The sequence below is a fragment of the Manis javanica genome, chromosome X (genome assembly GCF_040802235.1).
Source record: "Manis javanica isolate MJ-LG chromosome X, MJ_LKY, whole genome shotgun sequence".
NCBI lineage: Eukaryota > Metazoa > Chordata > Mammalia > Pholidota > Manidae > Manis > Manis javanica.
Window position 1 is genome coordinate 59,766,488 of NC_133174.1, and position 26,348 is coordinate 59,792,835.

The following is a 26,348-nucleotide window of genomic DNA, read 5'->3' on the forward strand; positions in this document are numbered from 1 at the left end:
AACTTCTCCCCACCCCTGAGGAATGATGCAAATGCACTAAAGCCATACTTCTCTTCACCCTTGAGCTCCTGTTCATATGCATATGTACTAAAGCCAGGGGAGATATTCTGGACGTACTACAATTTTACCCACACACATACGTGCTTGTGCCTATACATACATAGACTGTCTCCAGGAACAGCAATCCAAACCTGGGGGCAGGGGCAGTTGAGAGACTTTTTACATCATACCCTTAAATTAGGAGTCTTAATCTGTTTGCAATGGAGCCCTTTGGCAGTTTGTCCAAGCCTGTGGCTCCGTTCTCAGAGTGTTGGTTTTACATGAATAAAATACATAGGATGACAAAGGACACCAATTATACTTAAGTAATCAAAAGTTTTGTTTTACAAAACAATTATTCTGTACTTAACTGTGTAAATATATGTTTTCCTGATTCTGAGATGTTGTAGCAAATTATTGAACCTGAAGGAGCAGTCATGGCATCTTACCAATGGGTTTCAGCCCTAGGCAAGTTCACTATGGATTCAGAGTGTGACCAAAGGAATGACAGTAGAAGGTTCTTGGGGTGAAAGGGTTATACCCAACTTTATTTCCATGGTGGCAGGTCAATCACTAGAATCGTATCCACGATTGCATGCAGCAAGCTGGTCTCTGCCTCTGGGCCTCTCTACCCGTGCAGCTGTCTCAGTCTCTGTTTTGGCGCTGCCACCACTCCAGTCTCATCTCTGCTCTCCTGCAGACTTGCAGCTGTGCCACTATGTCACCCAGAGCACTGGGCAGGGCTCTTTATATAAAGTCTGATGACATACTGCCCACACATGTAGTGAGCTAGCCAACCAGGGCCAGGTGAGAATCCTGGCCCCAGGAACCTTCACTTCACCCACACATGGGAACCCTCAATTTGTAGCATAGGACAGAAAGTAGATGACGTAGAAGCCCAGCACTAACAACAACACAACAGCTGGCTCCTGAAGTGAGGGCAGGCCTAGGGAGTGAGCCTCTAAACCTGTGAAGTCTGACCCTAACTCCAGGTGGTGCCAGAATTGAGTTGAATTGTAAGACACTCAGTTGATGTCTGCAGAAAATTGGAGAACTGCTTGGTGTGGAAAACCACCTCCCACATTTGATGTAAGAAGTATTTGTAAGGGCTGAAAAGCCATTTTATGAGTGCGTGACTCGGGGGAGGAGGAACTGGGTAAGGCTTGATAAACAGGTTTTGAAGAACAAATTAATCATGGACACCAGGTTGTGGGCGGCTGTGACCCTGGTCAGCTTATCTTGCAAAACCACTCTGTCTAATTGAGGAGTGGTCTTATCTTGCTCTTGCTTAACCCCCAGGATGTGACTTGCAAAAATAATATGTAACTGAAGAAAATTACTGTGAGTTAAGTGCTTTGAAAATGCTATATAAACCCTTGGCTTTGAGTGCTCTGGGTCCTTGCTGAAACCCGCTGTGTCAGGCAGACACTTGGACCCCAGCTAGCTGGAAATAAACCTCGCTGTGTGACTTGCATTATCGTGAGTGTCTTCTGTCTATTTGAGAGGTGGTTGACTCTGGACCCTAACAGTATTGTAAAAACAACTCTACATTACAGTGGCTTTTCATGAGGTAATGTATGGTTAAAAATGCATTTCACCCCTTACTATGTGATGGTGGCAGATCATCTCACTAAGCCTTACTTCAAACTAAAAAATAGAAATCCTCTACCTCACAGGATTATGGTTAAGGATTAAACAAGAAACCTATGTAGAGTACCCGATACATGGTAGGCACTCCATAAATGGCAGTTCCTTTTCTCTAGTGACAGAGTGGAGTGATATACTGCGCTTTGTTTCTGAGAGAACCAAACTCCCACAACCCACAAGATACAGTGTGCTGGCATGTGTCCGAATGCATTGGTGGGGAGTGAAGAACAGCTGAATGGTCAGCAAGGTGACCCCAGGGTAGAGTGCCGGTGATGAAGAAGCCTAACCAGGCACCTTGTCACAGCCTTCTGCTATAGTAAGATGAGAGCATAAATTAGCATGTTAATAAGCAAGTCTTAGATTTGAAAGACTAATGACAAGCTCCGGCCTAAACTAAGGAGTTTCTATATGCATTTGCCAGTATCCTCTCAGTGAAAGTGAATGGAAAACACTTGAGAAAAGTAACTTTAATATTATTATCTGAACTCTGAGATACCAAAGTTACCACTTTCAGAATAAAATTAAGAATGGCTAGAATAATTTTACAAAAAATTTTCTCAAAATAACAGTTTATTGAGTATGTATGCCTAAAAGAAAAATACAAGAATATTCAAGTAAAGGAATATTAATGTAATGCTCAGAATACCTAAATATAAGAAAAGCAGGGAATAAAGGGATACTTTACCAAAAAGTTATAAACAAACCTTGCTTTTTGAGATCTCTCTAGCCTTTAGCCTGCCTGAATGCTTCATGCTTCCAAAGAGTCTAATTATGGGAACAAATTACCTCATACTCTGGTAACTTTAAAATACAATAAACAAGTTATATTCTCAAGTTTTATTAAGTTGCTTATACAAACTTAATGTCATGAGCATGACTTCAGGATCTGCGCTTTTTATGTCAAGTGCTCTAACAAAGCAGTTTAGGGCCTCCTGTATTTTTCCACACTCTTTCAGTTCTTTTCCATGCATAACAAGAGTCTCATAGTCGTGTGCAGCCTCCACTGCCTTATCCAGGGTAGAATCAACCAACTGTCTACCAGACAAAGGATCTAGGTCACCAGGAAAGGTCTCTTGACTGAGAACATCAGACTTAGGTGTAGTTAACAAGCTGGACTTACTTTCTGAAGACAGTGTTTCTCTAGAAGGATACTCTTCTGTACACTCTGAGGCTTCACCACTGCTTTCCTCTGCTCCTTCTTCCAGGTGACCTTTGGAAACCTCTGCTTCATTGCTCTTGTCAAGTCTTTCCTCCATATCCTCCACATGGTCTAAAACCACATTAATAAGAGATCTCCTAGAAGCCAGGGATCTTCTCGAGTTTACAAACTTATTTATACTATCAGGTATTTTGGGTGAAAAGAACGTTCCTGGTGAACTGTCACTTTTTGGAGTTGAAGCATCAAACTGCTTTACAGATGGGAATTGAAAGGGAGATGTGTTGAATGGATTTGTGCCTGAAGTATCTTTAAAAACGTCTTCTTCATCTTCACCATCTGAAACGATCCTTCTAGCCTTACTTCTAATTTTAACTACTACTTCTTCCATCTCATCCTCTTTCTCAGAAAGATTCAGACTGAGACCTGCTTTGCTCTGAACAAACTGTGCTCCAGAATTAGCTGCAGAGCCACACAAGCTATTTTCATGCTCAGCATGCTCCGAAGACTGCCTGGAAGGATTCTGTCCATCGTCTGCAGAGTCTTCCAAGAAAAGATTGAAATCACACACATACTGTGATGGAGATGCTAAAAATTCCTCGTTCAACGTGACCCCATTTGCTGGAGCACCCTGCAGTGCACTGTGGGATGCTGCCAGATCACTGTCCGCTGTTTCAGTAACAGATACATTTGAGTCTGTATTTTGATTTTCATTGATTATGGGATTAATGGCCAGGGGACTGCAGTGATGTAAAGTACCATCATCCTTCAGTTGACTGAGATCTCCCAGAGGCTTCTCTTCCAGTGCCTCCTGTGTAGGCCCCTCTCGCTGTGCCTCTTTCTGTAGAGCCATTCCTACTAAGGAGTTGGCCCAAATATCTTCTACATGTTCACACCCCTTGGGTAAAGTAGCTACAAAGTCAGCTCCAAACATGCTTTCACATGGATGGATACCATCTTGCAGGACAGTCTCAAGCTCTTCGGGCAGATCATCAATGATTACACTTGCCATTTGGGAACTGATTTCTTCTTCTGCAGTATGATGAATTAGAGGAGGTGAAAGCTGTGGCTGTGGTTTATTCAATTCAGGGCATTTCTTTTTTGTTTGAGAAGGAAGTCGAGTTTTTTTTGGCCAGATCCTCTCATTTCCAGTTCTTTGTCTTTCCATTAAGAGCTCTGTATTTTGAGACTCCAGTTCAACAAGGAATTGAGCCTTCTGAACCCTTTGTTGAATATAGTGAGATTCTTCTGTCACATCAAGCTCTTCTTTAACAGACAGATCATGTGTGTACATCAAATCGTGGTCTGAGATTCCAGCTATCCCCAAAGAGTACAGGTAGGCAATATGTTCATCTAATTTCTTATCAGACCTCCTCTGTGCAGCGTGCAGATACTGAAGCTGCAGTTGGGTTGCAGAGTTCTGAAAATCCTCAACTGTAAAGAGCTCTCTTAATTCCTGTTTACTAAAATAGCGGAAAGGGTTCTTCTTATCACCAGTAGTTTGTCTTATTAATGAGTCCTTAAAAACCTGTCTTCTGTATATTTTTTCCTCGACAGTCCCACAAGTGATTAGCCTATAAACCACAACATTTTCTTTCTGTCCAATTCGGTAAACTCTATCCACAGCTTGAGCATCAGTTGCAGGGTTCCAGCTAGGGTCAAAAATTACCACTCTAGTTGCTGCAGTTAATGTTAAACCAACCCCACCTACTTGAGTGGTAAGCAGAAAAACAGAGTAATCTTTATTATGCTGGAATAAGTTAATTCTTTTTTCTCGTTCCACAAGATGAGTAATTGTTCCATCGATTCTTAGTATCTTAAAGTGCCTATTCCTTAAGAGGCATTCAATGATGTTTAGGATTTGTCTTGATTGGGAAAACACCAGAGTTTGATGCCCTTCCTCTTGCAGTCTCTTTAGCAGGTCCATTAGAAATACCATTTTTCCAGATTCTTCCATCAGTGTATCATCAGTTATTTGATCAATATGGTCCACATCTGAGGAATCTTCCCCTTCAGTTTCACCCTGAACAGAGAATTTGACAGCCCCTAGATTCAACAAATGACAAGCCCGTGCAGAAAGTAGTCTAGGATGATCACATAGCTTCTTTAAGACACCTAGCTCAGCCAAAGGTGAGCGTGTCTCCATTAACAACTCCTTGATATGATCTAGAGACACAAATTTCCTGTATATTTCTTCTTGTAAAGGTACAAGACGTATCCAAATAATTAAGTCATTTTTCCTGGAAAGGGAAGGCATTTCACAAATGGCATCAATATCTACATTCCCTTCACTGAGTCTCACCTCTGGGCTGCTTGACTTTTTCCTCTGTACCTCTTCTTTTGACCTCCTGAGAAAATAGGGTTTTATGATGGCCATTAAGTTTTCAGATATTTTAAATCCCAAGGCTTTTTCCCCTGAGGTAGCATCTTTCTCTCTTGCTCTAGTAATCGGAGTTTCATACTCCATTTTAAAAGTTCGTAATGTTCCTAGCAGGGAACCCTGACAAGCAAAGTCAAACAGGGACCACAGTTCTTGTAAATTATTCTGGATTGGGGTTCCTGTGAGGAGGATGCGATTACTGGCAGGAATAGCACGAGCACATATTGCTGACTTAGTAGATGAGGTTTTGATTTTATGTGCTTCATCAAGGATGACATAGTCCCACACAAACTCTTGGCCATTCAAACTTGAAAGTTGCTGCCAATTATTTATTAACATTTGGTATGTAGTGATAATGACACCATTCCTTTGCTGAATCCGAGTGAGGTTTCTGGTACGTTCATCCTTGCTAGGACCATGAAAGGTTTTGACTCTCATTCCTGGAGTCCACTTGACAAATTCTTTTACCCATGTGCTAATAAGATTAGTTGGCATGATCAGAAGCACATGATTCACAAGGGAAGAATCAAACATACCAGAAAGGAAAGCAATGATTTGAACAGTCTTCCCTAACCCCATATCATCTGCTAGAATACCACCTTTTCTACCATCCCTGTATAGGCTATAGAGGAAAGCTACACCTTCCTTCTGGTGCTCAAATAGTTGGTTGTGCAGTTCTCGATAAAGCAACAGGCCAGAGTTGCACACATCTGTGAATTCATCATCGCCGTGTTTTGCCACCTCCTCCAAGGCTTCCTGTATTTTTCGGATTCTGCTCATAACCTTTTCATTGGGAAAAATTTCCTTTGCCAAACTGAAAAGTTTTAATGCTGCTTCCAGATCTCCACTCTTAGTTGCTTCTTTGGCCTCTTTCACGTATCTGGTTTAAAAAAATGGTAAAAGAATATTATGTAAGATTAGAAAGAAAGGAAACAGATTGAACATCCAGTCTAAGAACACTTTTTGAAATCCATTTTGGAATCCAAACTGTAGCTGGGCTTTTAATACCCTCAATTCAGGATGGGAAAGGTTAGCACAGATGATGCCAATGAAAGGTGGCACCGCTTAAGACACAAATATCCACCAGACACTGCCAGCAATACCTCCAGGCACTTGCTGTGGAAAATGTATATGTAAAGATTACTGGTTCCAGAGTATTAAAAAATTGTCACCTGAAAGAAGTATGAAGCTATTTTTTTGTGAAATCAACCAACCAACCAATCAAACTACCGTGGGAGCACAGAAACAGTAAGGATACATGGGCACTTCTCAGGCCTTATTTTTCTGGACCTCTGTGATGCATTTGATATTACTGATCAACCACCCGCCCCCACCTTAAGATTCCCTCCTATTCAATTCCTACGGATTCCTCCTGGATTGCTCCGCCATCACCGGCCATTTCTTTTCTTTTTTTTTTTCATTTTTAAAAAAATTTTGTTGTCATTAATCTACAGTTACATGAAGAACATTATGTTTACTAGGGTCCCCCCTTCACCAAGTGCCCCCCACAAACCCCATTACAGTCACTGCCCATCAGAGCAGTAAGATGCTGTAGAATCGCCACTTGTCTTCTCTGTGTTGTGCAGCCTTCCCCATGCCCGCCCCCACATTATACTTGCTAATGGTAATGCCTCCTTTCTTTTACCCCATCCTTATCCCTCCCTTCCCTCCTATTCTCCCCAGTCCCTTTCCCTTTGGTAACTGTTAGTCCATTCTTAGGTTCTGTGATTCTGCTGCTGTTTTGTTCCTTCAGTCTTTCTTTGTTCCTATACTCCACGTATGAGTGAAATCATTTGGTGTTTTTCTTTCTCTGCCTGGCTATTTTATACCCTCTAGCTCCATCCATGTTGTTGCAAATGGTAGGATTTGTTTTTCTTCTTATGGCTGAATAATACTCTATTGTGTATATGTACCACATCTTCTTTATCCATTCATCTACTGATGGACACTTAGGTTGCTTCCATTTCTTGGCTATTGTAAATAGTGGCTTTTGGATGTACAGTTCTATAGATGTCTATTAGGTCCATCTGTTCTAGTGTGTTGTTCAGTGCCTCTGTGTCCTTACTTATTTTCTGTCTGGTGGATCTGTCCTTTGGACTGAGTGACGTGTTGAAGTCTCCTAAAATGAATGCATTGTATTCTCTTTCCTCCTTTAGTTCTGTTAGTATTTGTTTCACATATGTTGGTGCTCCTGTGTTGGGTGCATATATATTTATAATGGTTATATCCTCTTGTTGGACTGAGCCCTTTATCATTATGTAATGTCCTTCTTTATCTTTTGTTACTTTCTTTGTTTTGAGGTCTATTTTGTCTGATACTACTGCAACACCTGCTTTTCTCTCCCTGTTGTTTGCATGAAATATCTTTTTCCATCCCTTGGCTTTTAGTCTGTGCATGTCTTTGGGTTTGAGGTGTCTCTTGTAAGCAGCATAGAGATGGGTCTTGCTTTTTTATCCATTCTATTACTCTGTGTCTTTTGATTGGTGCATTCAGTCCATTTACATTTAGGGTGATTATTGAAAGATATGTACTTATTGCCATTGCAGGCTTTAGATTCGTGGTTACCAAAGGTTCAAGGTTAGCTTCTTTAGTATCTTACTGTCTAGCTTAACTTGCTTATTGAGCTATTTTAAACACTGTCTGGTGATTCTTTACTTTTCTCTCTTCTTGTTCTTCCTCCTCCGTTCTTTATATGTTGGTTGTTTTATTCTGTGCTCTTTTGTGTTTCCTTTGACTGCTTTTGTGGGTAGTTGATTTTATTTTTTGCCTTTAGTTAGTATTTGGTTGGTCTGCTTTCTTTGCTGTGATTTTATTTTCTCTGGTGACATCTGTTTAGTCTTAGGAATGCTCCCGTCTAGAATAGTCCCTCTAGAATACCCTGTAGAGGTGGTTTGTGGGAGGCAAATTCCCTCAACTTTTGCTTGTCTGGGAATTGTTTAATCCCTCCTTCATATTTAAATGATAATCATGCTGGATACAGTATCCTTGGTTCAAGGCCCTTCTGTTTCATGGCATTAAATATATCATGCCATTCTCTTCTGGCCTGTAAGGTTTCTGTTGAGAAGTCTGATGATAGCCTGATGGGTTTTCCTTTATAGGTGACCTTTTTCTCTCTAGCTGCCTTTAAAACTCTGCCCTTGTCCTTGATCTTTGCCATTTTAATTATTATGTGTCTTGGTGTTGTCCTCCTTGGGTCTCTTCTGTTGGAGGTTCTGTGCACTTCCGTGGTCTGATCGATTATTTCCTTCCCCAGTTTGGGGAAGTTTTCAGCAATTATTTCTTCAAATACACTTTCTATCCCTTTTTCTGTCTTCTTCTCCTAGTAGCCCTATAATGCAGATATTGTTCCTTTTGGATTGGTCACACAATTCTCTTAATATTCTTTCATTCCTGGAGATCCTTTTATCTCTCTCTGCATCAGCTTCTATGCATTCCTGTTCTCTGGTTTCTATTCCATCAATGGCCTCTTACATCTTATCCATTCTGCTTATAAATCCTTCCAGAGACTGTTTCATTTCTGTAAACTCCTTCCGGACATCATCCCTTAGCTCTTGCATATTTCTCTGCAGCTCCATCAGCATGGTTATGAGGTTTATTTTTAATTATTTTTCAGGGAGATTGGGTAGGTCTATCTCCTTCTCAGTGTTTGCCTCTGTGATCTTGGTCTGTATCAAATTCTTCTGCCTTTTCATGGCGATAGAGGTATTTGTGGGGAGCTGGCGCATGTGTTGGCTAAGAGAAAGTCCGTTCTTGCTGGTTTGTGGCCTTCCTTTCCTGGGAGAACAGCGACCCCTAGCAGCTTGTGCTGGGTAGCTGCCTGCAGGCGGGGTTTTCATTCTTGCCCAGCCACTGTGGAGCTCCGTGGTTGCTGTGGGCGTGGCCAGCCTCAGGCTGCTTCTCCAGTATGGCGGAGCTGTGTCAGAGGGGGAATGGGCGGGAGGCTGTTTATCACTGTGAGGGGCCTCTGAGCCGCGCTGCCGCCCAGGAGGTTAGGGCACCCGGTGTTCCCTGGGATCCCCAGCTGCTGGGCTATGTGTCCCGGGACACTTCCATCCAGCTGTGGGGTCTGTGTCCCTTTAAGACTTTCAAAAAGCACTCACTTTTCTTTGTCCTGGGTGCGCCGGCTGCGAGGACCTGCTCACAGGTCTTACTGTCCTGTTTTCCTAGTTTCCAGCACCCCACGCACGCACTGTGTGTCTGTGCTCTGGTGTGGATGGCTAGGGCTGACTATTCAGCAGTCCTGGGCTCCCTCTCCCTCCCCTCTCTGACTCCTCTCCTCCCTCTGGGAGCTGGGGTGAGGGGCGCTCGGGTCCCACCGGGCTGTGACTTGTATCTTACCCCCTTTGCGAAGCGCTGGGTTCTCACAGGTGTGGATGTAGCCTGGCTGTTGTCCTGTGTCTTCTGGTCTCTCTTTTAGGAATAGTTGTATTTGTTGTATTTTCAAAGATATATATGGTTTTGGGAGGAGATTTCCGCTGCTCTACTCACCCCGCCATCTTGGTTCTCTCTCACTGGCCATTTCTTTTCTGTGTCCTCCTCAGGTTCCCATTCTCAGCCCTAAGCTCTCTTCTCACTCCTCTGACTCTCTCCTCAGGCTCTCCCAGAGCTTCCAGTCCCACCTATGTGCTCATGACTACCAAATCACTCGTCCAACCCAGGGCTTGCCCCCACACTCTACTCTAGACCCACATTATAACTGCCTCTGGACATATCCACTTGAAAGTTTCATAGGTACCTCAAATTCAGTGAATCCCAAATTAAACTCATTATTTCCATCTAAAAACATACTTCTCCATTTGTGTGGTAACAAATGACACTACAATCCACTTAGTCATATAAGCTAGAAATCTGAAGATCATCTTTGACTCCAATCCAAATATGGTCATCCTTGATCTCTTCCCTCTTTTATAACCCTCCTCATCAGTCAGACAGTCCCTGAGTCCTAATAACATTATTTCCCAATCATAACCTGTGTCTTTCCACCTCTATTACCACTACTACAGACCAAGTCACCATCATCTCTGGCCTAGATAACTGCAACTTCCTACTCACTGGGCTCCCTATATCCACTCTTGGCCTTGCCAATACATTCTCTACATAGCAGACAGTGACAATGTCTTAAAACACAAAGGAAATCATGTCACTCCTGAAAATCACGATTTTGGAAGGATGTGAAACAATTCACTGAGGGAAGCAGTCTTTTCAACTGGATATCCATGTGCAGAAGAAAGAAATTGGTCCTCTTCCCCACACTGTACACAAACATTGATTCAAAATGGATCAAAGAGCTAAAACTACAAAATTCTAAGAAAATATAGACATAAATTTTCATGGCATTGCATTTGGCAATGGTTTCTAAGAAATGTTACCCAACATACAAGCAACCAAAGGGAACAAAAAATTGAGCTTCATCAAAATAACTTTTGTACTTCAAAGGATACCATCAACAATGTGAAAGACAACCCAAAGAATGAAAGAAAATATCTGCAAATCATGTATCTGATAAAAAATTTGTATTTAGGATATAAATGTTTACAACTCAAGAAAAAAAAGGGCAAAGGCCCATACCCACTTGGACTCCAGCCATCCTGCCACGGCAACCCTTACAACAGAGTGCCCTGGGACCTCAGATCCACACCCACATGGGCTCCAGCTGTCCTGCCAGGGCACCCCCGCAGGAAATGCAATAGGGTCCCCCAGCCCACGCCCACTTCAGCTCCAGTCAACCTGCCAGGGCAGCCTCAGTGCACAGCATGCAAGGACCACCCGGCCTATGCCCACTTCAGCCCTAACTGTCAGCCAGGATGTCCCCTGTGTGGAGAGACTTGGAAGCCCCCAGCCTGGACCTGCTTCAGCTCCAGCCATCCTGCCAGGATGGCCCCAGTGTGGAGTGCCCAGGGACCTCCAGCCTGTACCTCCTACAGCACCAGCCAGCCAATCAAAGCTGCCAGGCACACACAGGGGGACATTCCTACACAAGGCTACTCCTTCAAGACTGGGAAAGGCAGCCTAATTCATAGAAACACAGAAAGTCAAAACTAGAAGATATAGGAATATGCTCCAAATGAAAGAACAAGACAAACTTTCAGGAAAAGAATAGAAGAAAACAGAGTTAAGCAATCTACCTAATCAACAGTTCAAAGTAACAGTTATAAAGATGCTTATCAGACTTCAGAGAAGAGTGGATGAACTCACTGAGAACTCCAACAAAGAGACAGAAAATATAAAAAAACCAATGAGAGTTGGAGAATACAATAACTGAAATAAAAAATACATTAGCCCTCTAGTGTATCAACAGCAAATTGGAGGATGCAGAAGAATAGATTAGTGTGGAAGATAGGGAAATGAAAAGCACCCAAACTGAACAGCAAAAATAAAAAAAGACTCTAAAAATGACAATAGGTTAAGGGACCTCTAGGACAAAATCAAGCATACTAGTATTCGCATTACAGGGGTTCCAGAAGGAGAAGAAAGAGAAAAGGGCAGAAGACCTATTTGAAGAAATAGCAGAAAACTTCCCAAAAATGGGAAGGACACAGACATCCAGGTCCAGGAAGTTGAGCACCCCAAACAAGATGAACCCAAGGGGTTCCACACCAAGACACATAATAATTAAAATATCAAAATTAAAGAAAAATCTTAAAAGCAAAAGAAAAATAATGAGTGAGGTACAAGGCAAACCCCATAATGCTATCAGCCAATTTTTCAGCAGAAACTCTGCAGGCCAGAAAAGAGTGGCATGAGATATTCAAAGTGCTGAAATGAAAAAAAAACAAAAAAACCTACAACCAAGAATACTCTACCTGGCAAAGTATCACTCAGAATTGGGGAGATTGTTTCCCAGACAAAGAAAAGCTAAAGGAATCCATCACCACTAAACCAGTCTTACAAGAAATGTTAAAGGGTCTTCTTTAAATGGAAAAAAAGCCTATAAATAGAAATAAAAACATTATGAAAGGGAAAACTTACACTGGTAAAAGCAAACACCCAAAGGCAGTAGGTCAATCACTTAAATGCTACAATGAAGGGTAAAAGACAAAAGTGGTAAAAAAAAAATACAGCTAAAAAACTAGTTAAGGGAATCATAAAATAAAAAGATATAAAATATAACATTGCATACATAAAATGTGGAGCGGGTATTAAAAATGTAGTGCTTTTACAATCTCCAAAGTAGATATACAAATGTGCTCAACATCATTAGTCATCAGGGAAATGCAAACCCAAACCTTAATGGGGATATCATCTCATACCCATTTAGGATGGCTAGAATCAAAACATTAGAAAATACCAAGCACTGGCAACAAAGTGGAAAAACTGGAACTCTTAACGCTGTTGGTGAGAATGTAAAATGGCACAGCTGCTTTGGAAATCAGTTGTCAGTTCCTCAGAAAGTAACACAGTTACCATGTGATCAGGAATTTGACTCCCAGGTACATACCTAAGAGAAATGAAAATATTTGTCCACAGAAAATCTTGTACATAAATGTTCATAAGAGTATTATTTATAAAGCCAAAAGAGGAAATAACACAAATGTCCACCAACAGATGAGTGGATAAAAAGTGGTGTATCCGTACAATGGACTATTATACAGCCATAAAAAGGAATGAAATGTTGGTTCATACTGAACATGAATGAGCCTTGAAAACATTTTGCTACATGAAAAAATCCAGTCACAAAAGGCCACACATTTTATGATTCCATTTATATGAAATGTCCAGAATAGGCAAATTCATAGAAAAAGTACATTTGTGGTTGCCAGGGGGTAGAGGATTTAGGGACTTGCAGGGGGGCAAGAGATAATGTCTAAAGGGTAAAGGATTTCTTTCTAGGGTGATGAATATGTTCTAAAACTAATTATGGTGATGGGTGCACAACTCTATGACTACACTTAAGAATTTAAATAAATAGGTGAAATGTATGGTATGTCAATTTTACCAATAAAGCTGTTAACAAAATAAATTCTTCAGCGGCTTCCCATGGCCTACAGAATGCAGTTTAAGCTCCTTAGCCTGGCATTCCAAGCCCTCCCTGATACAGCCAGGAACTGCTGATCTCTCTGCTTTAATCCCTGCCACTTTCTGCCTCAAACATTTTATTTTAACCCCCTATGCCCATCCTGCTAGTTTGTGTCCTCTAAGCTTAGGCTCACAGAACACTCCTCTTTTTGGAAAGCACTCCTCTCCTTTCACCAAGCTATCCTCACTGAACTCATTATTTCAGGCAGATTCTCAGCGTTCTGTAGAATCTCCTGGAGGGCTTATTAAAACGTGGATTGCTGGACCCCCAACACCAGAATTCCTGTTTCTGTAATGAGAACCAAGAACTTGTATCCCTATAAAGTTTCCAGGTGATAGTAATGCTTGTGGTACAGAGACCACAATATTCTATCAGTGTATTAAATAATTACAAAACAATCTAGCTGTATCACAAATGAATAAAACAATCTCCCTAAAGAGGTCGGCAGTAAAAGGTCCTGACCTAAGTAACCTAAGAAATGAGTGAAGTCTGTAAGACTAAAAGCAAAAGATACAACATTAAGACCTAAGCACTGTAACCTAGGGCAGTAGATTAAGCTGTTTCCCATGGGGGATGGGCTGACAATTCTAATACTGCAATACATGTATGTATACTAGAATTGAAGAATTAAGAAAATGGGTGGCTGTAGTGGGAGCCAGGGTTCTCACTGATGGAGCGGAAGTTTACAAAGATAAGCAAGGAGATGGTTAGGGTCATCTATGTGGTAATGGATCAGAATTGGAGACATCAGTACAAACTCACCTTTAGCATAGACACACATGGTTACATGTAGAAATATTTGCCAATGTGTATAGACATGGGCTAGTATGCACACGTTTCCTTGCTGTCAGCTGAGAGGGCCGAGGAGCAAGGAAACCCCAGTAGTAATAAGCACACCTCACACTTGACCTTGATTTCTCAACCACTCTCCAATGATAGGAACAAGGGTTCCTTGGAAAATGGCTGATTCTAGAACTGTTGCAGGAAATCTACCACAGATGAGCCTGGAGCACCTTCAATATCAGAAAGCAAGGAAGTGCTCAAAAAACCACCCCAAATACATGAAACAACCAACGCCCCACAATGATGGGGGTATCAGACACACAGGAGTCAAATAAAAGAACTCCCAATAGTCAAAGCTGGAACAATTTGAGCAACAAAATATAGTACTGGATTATAACCCAAAGTATAAAATAAATATCTAAGTCCATATGATATAAATGAGTGAATAAATATAGAAGAGACAAATATCTCATATAGAAAAATTTCAAATAATTTATGTAGATACTCCACCCTCAAGGAGCTGGAGCATAATTCCAGTTCCTTTGATATGGAGTGCATATAGTGACATCTTTCCAAAAAGTATAGTATGGAAAGGTATAGTTGGGGGGGTAACGTTAAAGAGAGAAGCTACCTCAATGACATGATTATAGTCATCAACAGTGATTAAGTCATGTTGATAGTATGTACCCTTGGTATGATTTGATGAAAAGGGTAATTTACCTCTGTAGTCTTTCCCTCAAAAAATCCAAAACCCCCATATAATCATGAGAAAAAAACCGCAAACCCCAATTGGGGGAACATTTTACAAAATACCTGAGCAGTACTTCTCAAAACTGTCAAGGTCATCAAAAACAAGGGAAGTCTAAGAAATTACCATAAGCCAAGAGGAGGAAGGAGACATGTGACTAAATGTAATGTGGTATCCTAGGTAGGATGCTGGAACAGAAAAAGGACATTAGATAAAAGCTAAAGAAATCTAAATAAACTATGGATTTACTTAATAATAGTGTATCCATGTTGGTTACTGTAATAAATGTACCATACAAATGTAAGATGTTGACAACAGGGAAACTAAGTGTGGCTTTATGGGAACTCTGTACTCTCTTTGCAACATTTCTGTACATCTAAAACTACTCTAAAATTAAAAGTTTATTTAAAAAGAACAAGGAAAAAACTTATCTGCTTGTGTATCTGCCTGCTGTGTAGCTACCCATGAACTCCTTGAGAACAAGGGTAGGGATCAGGTCTTAAGAGCAGACAGTCAGAAAAAGTCGACTGAATGAAAAGATAAACAGGAGGAGAAGAGGAAGAAAAGAGCTTGATGATTGCAAAACTCTACCATTCCTACCTTGGGAGGTCAGCTGCCCACCTTCCCTACACCGGTGGGCTTTAGAATTAAGTTCCATTCCCCGTTAATCTGATCTCAAACATGAGGCTACAGTGGTGACCACTGTACTCTTCCACCCAAGTGCCAGGCCTTGAACCCATTTTCCACTCTCCCTTTCCTCCTGACCCTCCCCACCTGAGGCCTTCACCTGGATAGCTGGTCTTCGGCTTTGGGTCCAGACCTTGAAGGAGAACATAGGTCATTTTCATTACCAAGTTCCTGAACTGTACCCAGTGTCTTGAACCCTTATGTAGCCCAGGCTTCTAGCTCCAAACAGGCTTCCTCCCAAGAGTAAATAAAGGGCTTCCCTTGAGCTCTACCTCTGGGCCAGAGTCCCCATAATCACACACCAACTTTTTCAATGGCAACTGTCTGCCTAGACTTCTTACCACCATCCTAAGACTCATATTGCTTCTCCCCATCCTCTACAACTCCCACATTTGTCAACCTTCTGCCTAAACCACAGCTAGAATTTACTAGTATCCCTTGGACACCACCACTTTCTGGCTGGGCTGAAGCCCTGATTCCAGCCAAGATGGCTTCCAGTCCTTGGTCCACCCTAGTTAGCAGGTCTAATACTGTATCTCAGCTATTCCCATGCACTCTGTCTGCGCTACCTGTGAAGTAGGACCTGAGGAGACATTCTTTCCATATAATGGAATTGGGGAAAAAGTAAAATCTGGTTTTTGTAGCACTGCTCTGGATCTCTGGTTATTTAGAAAACCGAATGATTTCTGCAATGCAGTTTGATTTAGCCACTTAACCTCTAATCACTTCTATAACATCTTACATTCCAGAGCATGTAAGTAAAACATCATTTTTACTACTAATGCAATCATGTGTCCATCTACAGCACATAGGATCCCTAATAACCTGGAGAACTTAGCTAACACTTCATGGGCTCAAATATTTTTTCCAAAATTGCCCCTCTATTCTCCTTGGGCATGACCAGGAGAAGCCAGGCCTGCTTGGGAGTCAAGAGGACACAGGGAGTGTAACTAGTTCAGGAGCAAGAACCTCCTGTCAAGCAGAACAGGAAGGAAAACAGTGCTAGAGTATGGGGGGAGAATGCCATTTTTTGTTTTTCATTTACCAATTTACTAATTTTTTAAAAGACACTCATACATGCTCTAGTATGTTAAAGAACTATTCAAATGCAAAACTGCTAACCCAGAAAAAATATTTTAATTCCATAGCAAGGAACAATAAAACAAAAATCTTTACATTTTAATGACTGTACCTGAAATTACATGCCTAGAACATGGGTCCATTTTAGGACCGTTTTAAAGGACATATAGAAAGATTATATATAAACAACTCCTGGAAGAAGAAGACACAACCATTAAATATGGGCTACAAGTCCTGTACCTGCAAAGCTACCGTTTCACTGGCAGAATGGCCCAGTTGCCAACTCTCTGGGTCCTAAGACCAGCTAAAGGTCTTTACCACAAGAAACCCCGCCCAAGTGGCCACTAAACACCATCGCTGCCCAAAAGCTCTGTTTCCCCTGATGCAAACAGCTACCTCAACCATGGCCAAGAAACATCTCAACAGTCCCATCCCATTCTATTTACCACCCTTCAGAGCTGGCTGATACGTTGAGAAGCCTTTCCTCCCCAGAGAGGGATTGTCAGGCTCAGCTGCTGGAAAGTTTTTCTACCCAAAGAAACCAACTAGCCATACTATACTTAATCCCCAAAAATCTAATCCCAGACAAACTGAGCAGTGTTTGCAAATCAGCAGCTGAAAAGACACAAGCTTAAGATGCAGAGACTAACACTAGGTTTTTGGAGGGCCCTTTGGAACATTCCCTATGATGTTCTTCTGGAATATGGTGGGATATGGAACTAAATGCAAAGACCATGACCCAACAAAACTTTGTTTCACATACAAAGCAACCAGAAGTTGTTCTTTGTTTTCTAACCTGGCCACCAGACACTGAGCCTCTGATAGCTGTGCAGGGGCCTGGTCGTGTTAATCTCAGCGCATGTGAGTAGACTTATCACTGTCCTTCCCACAGAACTCAGTCCCCCTATTGTGATCCTGTTCCCTGATAAGGAAGTTCCCTGACATATCTCTATGTATCCAGTCCCCTTGTCAAGGTGCATGTGAATACATCAGACACAACTGCTAAGTCTTTTGAATTGCAATAATAATCAATAAAACATGTGTGGCTGACATAAAAACTGCAGGTTACCTGACTGCCTGTATTGGAAACCAGTGCTTCCAAGCCCAAGTCATGGAAGAACTGGGAAAAACCTGGGAAGAATGGCTGTCTTTCAGCTTCACTTCCAGGGATGATCATTTTAATGAAAGTGGAAAACAATTTATCACTATCACTTATAAATACAAACTATTAAATAGCAATTTCTGGGATAAATTAGAGAATATGGTTCACATTTAACTCAAACAGCAAGTATTACTGATTATTTAATAATTAGCTTTTCCCTGCTTAGCTCCTTTTATGAGAGACAGCTAAGAATTAAAAAAGAAACAAACCTACATTGCTTTACTCTTAATAGCCAAAAACTGGAAATAACTCAAGTTGGATTAGTCCAAGTTGGATTAATAATCTGTAGTGTACTCAAAGCAATACTTCTCAATAATATTAAAAAAATGAACTATTATATGTAAGAATGCATGCATGTATGAATCTAAAAAATGTGCTGAGCCAAAGAAGCCAGGCATAAAAGTAGAAGCAGTGTGATTTTACTTACATGAAGTTCTGGAATAGGCAAAACTAACCTGTGATGGATAACATCAGAGCAGTGGTTGCCCCTGAAGGTGGAGGGTGGGAGTAGGAATTGCCTGGGAAGGTATATAAGAACATTATGAGTTGATGATAATGTTCTATACCTTCATAGACATTTGGGTTACACAGATATATACATCTGTCAAAAGTCACCAAATGTACACTTAAAATTTATGCATTTCTTTGTATGTAAATGTTGCCTCAAAAGAAAAAACAAGTACAATATTGAAATCTAGTTAATAGTCTGTATGCTGAAGTTGGAGGAAGTATCCTGATATTTGTAATTTACTCTGAAATGCATCCAAAATGAGATGGATTGGTAGAATAGATATGTGACAAACTGAGGTTAGAGAAATATTAATAATAGAATCTGGGTGGTAGATAAAAAAAAAACAACTGTTTTTGCCCACAAATTCTTGCCTCTCAGTTTGAAGCCACACATAACTAGAAGCCATAACTCAACATACCGCATTTGGCTTCTTACCCAGTCTGTCCCTTCTCATATAAACGCCAGTATTTCCAAAGATCATTTTCTTATCACTGCCCCAGAAGATTTTTTTTTTCTGAATCTTCTCTTCTCTTGATCTTTTTTTCCCCTAATTTTTAATTTTTGGTATAAATAAACTACTGTTACATGAGGAATATCATGTTACTAGACTCCCGCCATGACCAAGTGCTCTCCACAAACCCCATTACAGTCACTATCCATCAGCATAGTAAGATGCTATAGAATCACTACTTGTGTTCTCTGTGTTGTACAGCCCTCCCCGTGCACCCCCCCATTATACATGCTATACATGCTATTCGTAATGCTCCCTTTCTTTTACACCCCCCTTATCCATCCTTCCCACCCATCCTTTCCAGTCCCTTTCCCTTTGGTAACTGTTAGTCCATTCTTGGGTTCTGTGATTCTGCTGTTGTTTTGTTCCTTCAGTTTTTTCTTTGTTTTTATACTCCACATATGAGTGAAATCATTTGGTATTTGTCTTTCTCTGCTTGGCTTATTTCACTGAGCATAATACCCTCTAGCTCTATCCATGTTGTTTCAAATGATAGGATTTGTTTTTTTCTTATGGCTGAATAATATTTCATTGTGTATATGTACCACCTCTTCTTTATCCATTCATCTACTGATGGACACTTAGGTTGCTTCCATTTCTCTGCTATTGTAAACAGTGTTGCAATAAACATAGGTGTGCATCTGTCTTTTTCAGACTGGGCTGCTGCATTCTTAGGGTAAATTCCTAGAAGTGGGATTCCTGGGTCAAATGGTATTTCTATTTTGAGTTTTTTGAGGAACCTCCATACTGCTTTCCACAGTGGTTGAACTAGTTTACATTCCCACCAGCAGTGTAGGAGGGTTCCCCTTCCTCCACAACCTCGCCAACATTTGTTGTTGTTTGTCTTTTGGATGGTGGTGATCCTTACTGGTGTGAGGTGATATCTCATTGTGGTTTTAATTTGCATTTCTCTGATGACTAGTCATGTGGAGCATTTTTCATGTGTCTGTTGGCCATCTGAATTTCTTCTTTGGAGAACTGTCTGTTCAGCTCCTCTGCCCATTTTTTAATTGGATTATTCGCTTTTTGTTTGTTGAGGTGCATGAGCTCTTTATATATTTTGGATGTCAACCATTTATCGGATCTGTCATTTATGAATATATTCTCCCATACTGTAGGATGCCTTTTTGTTCTATTGATGGTGTCCTTTGCTGTACAGAAGCTTTTAAGCTTAATATAGTCCCACTTGTTCATTTTTGCTTTTGTTTCCCTTGCCCAGGGAGATATGCTCATGAAGACGTCGCTCATGTTTTTGTCCAAAACATTTCTGCCTATGTTTTTTATCAAGAGTTTTATGGTTTCATGACTTACATTCAGGTCTTTGATCCATTTTGAATTTACTTTTGTGTATGGGGTTAGACAATGATCCAGTTTCATTCTCTTACATGTAGCTGTCCAGTTTTGCCAACACCAACTGTTTAAGAGGCTGTCATTTCCCCATTGTATGTCCATGGCTCCTTCATCATATATTAATTGACCATATATGCTGGGTTAATGTATGGAGTCTCTACTCTGTTCCACTGGTCTGTGGCTCTGTTCTTGTGCCAGTACCAAATTGTCTTGATTACTGTGGCTTTGTAGTAGAGCTTGAAGTTGGGGAGCGAGATCCCCCCCACTTTATTCTTTCTTCTCATGGTTGTGTGGGTTGCCATCCATAGATGATTCTGTTTCTATGGGAATTGTTTGCCTTCCTTGTTATCTGTGGTGCATGCCACAGCTCACTAAATCTAAAATGAGATCTGTTTCTTGTTATCTCTACCCCCTCATTGCCTGGCGCCAGGGATGACTTGCCCCAGCGACCTGGAGGCAATTACATTCCTGTAGTAAAGCATGTTAATCATTGTGTCTAGAAACTTGTTAACCCACTCAAGAATGTGATGCCTGATCAATAAATATGAGAGGTGCCTTTCCAGCACCACTCTTGAGCTGGTATGCCTTGAGTCCCCTGGTTGGGCTACTCAGGTCTTCGATATCTCATTGTGTCCAGTTTTGCCAACACCAACTGTTGAAGAGGCTGTCATTTCCCCATTGTGTCGCCTCCTCTATCTGCGGGCCAGAGACGGGAGGAGGCTGACAAGTGGCGCTGGAACAGGAACCTGAAAGACGGTCGAAACTCGGTGGAGAACCTCCGCTCGGCGGCACTTGCAATTCAAGGGTGGGAAAAAGCTCCGAAGATCGTCGATCCGGTAAGATTCCCAGGAAAGCATATGTAGGGAACAGGATCGAGACGTCAGGGACACTATAATGGGCCAACATGAAACTAAAGCAGATAAACCGGAGGATTACTTAAAATTAGTCCGTGCCCTCCTGAAAACACCAGGAGTGAAAACTTCTAAAAAGAACTTTGCTCAACCTCATAAATATATTAAAAAGTATTGTTATCAGTTGCCTCCACAGGGAACCCTCAAACAAGCTGATGGGAGTAATGCATTAAGAAATTTCAAAGAGGCTCACAGACAGGGAAACATTATCCCTGTACCTTTTTGGGTGGATCAATAGCCCCTTAATAAAGAAAAAGTGGCATTCTTATACATGTTAAAGAACAGCTTCAGCTAGATAGATTAGAATTTTCAAGCCCGTGGAATTCCCCTGTATTTGTTAAAAACAAGAAGTCAGGAAATTAGAGACTCTTACATGACTTAAGGCAAATTAATGCGATTCTTAAACCTATGGGACCTTTACAACAAGGCCCCCCTTTTCCAGCTATGATTCCAAAACACTGGAATATGGCTGTCATTGACCTTAAAGATTGCTTTTTTACCTTGCTCCCCATTCAAAGCAGTCCTCTTAGGCCTGCATTACTTTCTCCTGTGTAATGTAAATAGTCTGTAATCACGCTAAACCCTCAGATCACCATGTAAATAGCTCTATTCTATTAACTGCTTTCCTTAGAGGCAGTCATTCTGGAGCTAAGCATTTCCTTGTCTGCAGCCCCAGGGAAGCAAAACAAGCTTGTGACTCAGATCAAGGCTCTAGTAGTGAAAGTCACACAGTCCCTGCATTTATCAGACAGGCAGGGGCCTCTCAAGGAATGACTAAAGCTAGGGCAGAAAAAACTAGGAAAACTAACTGAGAGCAATTCAATCCCTAAACTCTCAAAAAAAAGTATCTTATCTTCTGCACACAAACCTGGCCCCAGTACAAACTCTCTGAATAGAGAGGCTTGGCCCCTGAAAGAACTATGGAATATAATGTTATGCAGCTAAATATATTTTGCCACAAGGGAAGAAAAGTCAAAAGTCCCATGAACTACTACAATATGGAGCTAGTTTTCTAAATTCTTTTAGTGAACATCCATTCTACTTATTAAGTTCATCACTGCCTTTGAGAATTGAGAAGTCTTAAACTAAACTCCCTGAAATAGAAGAAATTTATCTTCTGCAATACAGCCTGGCTTTAAATGACTGGAGCTAGAATTGTACTTGCATTTCATTCAAAGTCCCTATCATCAGTTCAGAGCCTTCATCGGCCCTGTTAGTCTGAGGCCATCTGAACCTTAACCCAGTTATGTAAACTGCTTGTCCTTAGAGTGTATTCTTGAAAACTGAGATACTTTTAGTCAAATAAGCTAAAAAGAAAGAAAGCAATTAAATATCAGTAACTCAAATCTTTATATCAGTTTGTCTGTGTATATGTTTTTATATGAAAAGTGTTGCTAACTGTAGTCATTATGTCTCAATTTGTATCTTTGTGTGTCTAAGTGTGTAAATGAAAAATGTTTTCCTACCTCTGGATGGTATTAATAAAAATTGATTTAAAAAGAACTGCTTGTGAAAATTGGGCATTCTAAAACTCCCAGAAAATTCTAATAAAAATATTAAGCATTAATGCAAATTTAAATTTAACTGAAACGCCCTTATAGTTATCAGCTGCCAAAGTTTACTTAAAGTCATTTAAGTTGATGTTACCTGTTAAACATTTCAAGAAGATGCTTAAAGAAAAGCTTGACTTTGTCTAATGTTTGGTAAAAGTTTTGTAAGTAATCTAGCATGGTTGCTAAAAATAAGTAAAGAAGTGTAGCAAATAAAACATGTTAATAATAATAATACTGTATTACTGTATAACAGGGTATATATATGCAAACAGCCTGAGAATTTTTGTGGTAACCAAAGTTCTTAAAGTTTGCTAAGTTATATAGACATATTTTGTGGCTAATGAGAAATTGTGCTGTAAAGCACATTTCCAAAAATGATAATATGTTCATAGATGTATCAGTCTGAAGAATGCTAGTGTAACAGTTTACAGTGGCCTATTTTTCAGTGTTCACTGAAAGTTAAAGTATCAAATGGTTTTAAGTTCTAATGAAAACTATTTAATATAATAAGGAAAATATTTCAGTATGCTAAAGATGTGTGTTTTAATAAGAGAAAGTATAAAGAATGGAAATTCGTTTTGTTGAGGGTAAAAGAAGGTAATTGTTCTAAAGTACAGCTATTTACTTAAAGGGGGAGAATACTGAATGTAAAAAGAAAGTTGCAGAGGCAGAGCCAACATGGTGGCGTGAGTAGGAGAGTGGGAATCTCCTCCCCAAAACATATATATTTTTGAAAATACAACATATAAAACTAATCCTAAAAGAGAGACCAGAAGACACAGGACAACAGCCAGACTACATCCACATGTGCGAGAGCCCAGCGCCTGGTGAAAGGGGTAAGATACAACCCCCGGCCCGGCAGGACCTGAGCACACCTCTCCCCAGCTCCCGGCGGGAGGAGAGGAGTCACAGTGGGGAGGGATAGGGATCCCAGGCCTGCTAAACACCCAGCCCCAGCCACCCGCACCAGAGCACACAAACAGTGCATGCGTGGAGGGCTGGAAACTAGGGAAACAGGGCGGGCTGGAAACTAGGGAAACAGGGCAGCAAGACCTCTGAGCGGGTTCCAAAGCTGACGCCCCTGTGACAAAGAAAAGCGAGTGCTATTTGAAAGTCTTAAAGGGACAGGGACGTAACAGCTGGATGGACAACACAGGTCACAGCCCAGTGGCTGGAAATTACAGGGAAAACCAGGCGCACTAACCCCCTGGGCAACAGCTCTGAGACCCCTCACGGAGGTAAACAGCCAAAAAGTCCCCCATCCATTACCCCTCCGGGCACTGTGAAAGCAGAGAAGCAGCCTAAGGCAGGCCTCGCCCTCAGAAAGGGAGCTTCCTCCACACCGGCCGGGCAAGACCAAAGACCCAGACTACACGCAATTACCCAACACAAGCCACTGGGGGTCGCAGCTGTCCCAGTAAAGAAGGCCAGTAGCAAGTGAAAAGTTTGACCCCCCAGCTGACAGTCAATAGCACCTATCAACATGAAAAGGCAAAAAAATATGATCCAGACAAGACTAACCCAGGCAGCTTCGGCATCTGCTACATCTTCCCCTGAGAAGGAACCTGGGGAGATAGATTTAATCAGTCTTCCTGAAAAAGAATTCAAAACAAAAGACATAACCATGCTGATGGACTTGCAGAGAAATATGCAAGAACTGAGGAAGGAGAATACAGAAATAAAACAAGCTCTGGAAGGACTTCAGAACTGAATGGACGAGATGCAAGAGACCATTAATGGACTAGAAAACAGAGAACAGGAACGCAGAGAGAGATAAAAGGATCTCCAGGAATGAAAGAATTCTAAGAGAGTTGAGTGACCAATTGAAAGAGAACGATATCCGCATTATAGGGGTACCAGAAGAAGAAGAGAGAGGAAAAAGGGATAGAAAGTGTCTTTGAAGAAATAATTGCTGAAAACTTCCCCAAACTAGGGGAAGAAATGGCCTCTCAGACCACAGAGGTACACAGAACTCCCATGACAAGGGATCCAAGGAGGGCAACACCAAGACACATAATAATTAAAATAGCAAAGATCAAAGACAAGGACAAAGTATTAAAAGCAGCCAGAGAGAAAAAAAAGGTTACCTACAAAGGAAAACCAATCAGGCTATCATCAGACTTCTCAACAGAAACCCTACAGGCCAGAAGAGAATGGCATGATATACTTAATGCAATGAAACAGAAGGGCCTCGAACCAAGACTACTGTATCCAGCATGATTATCATTTAAATATGAAGGAGGGATAAAACAATTCCCAGACAAGCAAAAGTTGAGGGAATTTGCCTCCCACAAACCACCTCTACAGGGCATCCTACAGGGACTGCTCTAGATGGTAGCACTCCTAAAAAGAGCACAGAACGAAACACTCAACATATGAAGAAGGGAGGAGGAGGAAAAAGAAGGGGGAGAAATAAAGAATCATCAGACTGTGTTTATATTAGCTCAACAAGCAAGTTAAGTTAGACAGTAAAATAGTAAAGAAGCTAACCGTGAACCTTTGGTAACCACAAACGTAAATCTTGCAATAGCAATAAGTACATACCTTTCAATAATCACCCTAAATGTAAATGGACTGAATGCACCAATCAAAAGACACAGAGTAATAGAATGGATAAAAAAGCAATATCCATCCATATGCTGCTTACAAGAGAATCACCTCAAACCCAAAGACATGCACAGACTTAAAGTCAAGGGATGGAAAAATATATTTCATGCAAACAACAGAGAGAAGAAAGCAGGTTTGCAATTATGGTATCAGACAAAACAGACTTCAAAATAAAGAAAGTAACAAAAGATAAAGAAGGATATTACATAATGACAAAGGGCTCAGTCCAACAAGAGGATATAACCATTATAAATATATATGCACCCAATACAGGAGCACCAACATATCTGAAACAAATACTAACAGAACTAAGGGAGGAAATAGAATGCACTGCATTCATTCTAGGAGACTTCAACACACCACTCACTCCAAAGGACAGATCCACCAGACAGAAAATAAGTAAGGACACAGAGGCACTGAACAACACTCTAGAACAGATGGACCTAATAGACATCTACAAAACTCTACATCCAAAAGCAACAGGATACACATTCTTCTCAATTGCACATGGGACAGTCTCCAGAATAGACCACATACTTGGCCACAAAGAGAGCCTCAGTAATTGCCAAAAGATTGAAATCCTACCAACCAACTTTTCAGACCACAAATGTATAAAGCTAGAAATAAACTGTACAAAGAAAGCAAAAAGGCTCACAAACACATGGAGGCTTAACAACATGCTCCTAAATAATCAATGGATCAATGACCAAATCAAAATGGAGATCCAGCAATATATGGAAACAAACGATAACAACAACACAAAGCCACAAACTACTGTGGCACAGAGCAAAAGCAGTCTTAAGAGGAAAGTATATAGCAATCCAGGCATATCTAAAAAAGGAAGAACAATCCCAAATGAATGGTCTAATGTCACAACTATCGAAATTGGAAAAAGAAGAACAAATGAGGCCTAAGGTCAGAAGAAGGAGGGACATAATAAAGATCAGAGAATAAATAAATAAAATTGAGAAGAATAAAACAATAGAAAAAAATCAATGAAACCAAGAGCTGGTTCTTCGAGAAAATGAACAAAATAGATAACCCTCTAGCCAGACTTATTAAGAGGAAAAGAGAGTCAACACAAATCAACAGAATCAGAAACGAGAAAGGAAAAATCACGACAGACCCCACAGAAATACAAAGAATTATTAGAGAGTACTATGAAAACCTATATGCTAACAAGCTGGGAAACCTAGGAGAAATGGA

The 26,348-nt window shown here is 40.9% G+C and overlaps 1 protein-coding gene across 1 annotated transcript in view; it reads right to left on the bottom strand.

Moving 5' to 3' along the window:
* Nucleotides 1-1,038: 1,038 nt before the first annotated feature.
* The window catches only part of ERCC6L (ERCC excision repair 6 like, spindle assembly checkpoint helicase), a 79,856-nt gene continuing 54,546 nt past the window's right edge, over nucleotides 1,039-26,348 (bottom strand). The window contains exon 2 of the mRNA XM_037002884.2: nucleotides 1,039-6,102. Within this exon, the coding sequence (XP_036858779.1) occupies nucleotides 2,517-6,102 (3,586 nt within the window). The 3' untranslated portion in view covers nucleotides 1,039-2,516. The remainder of the gene's footprint in view (nucleotides 6,103-26,348) is intronic.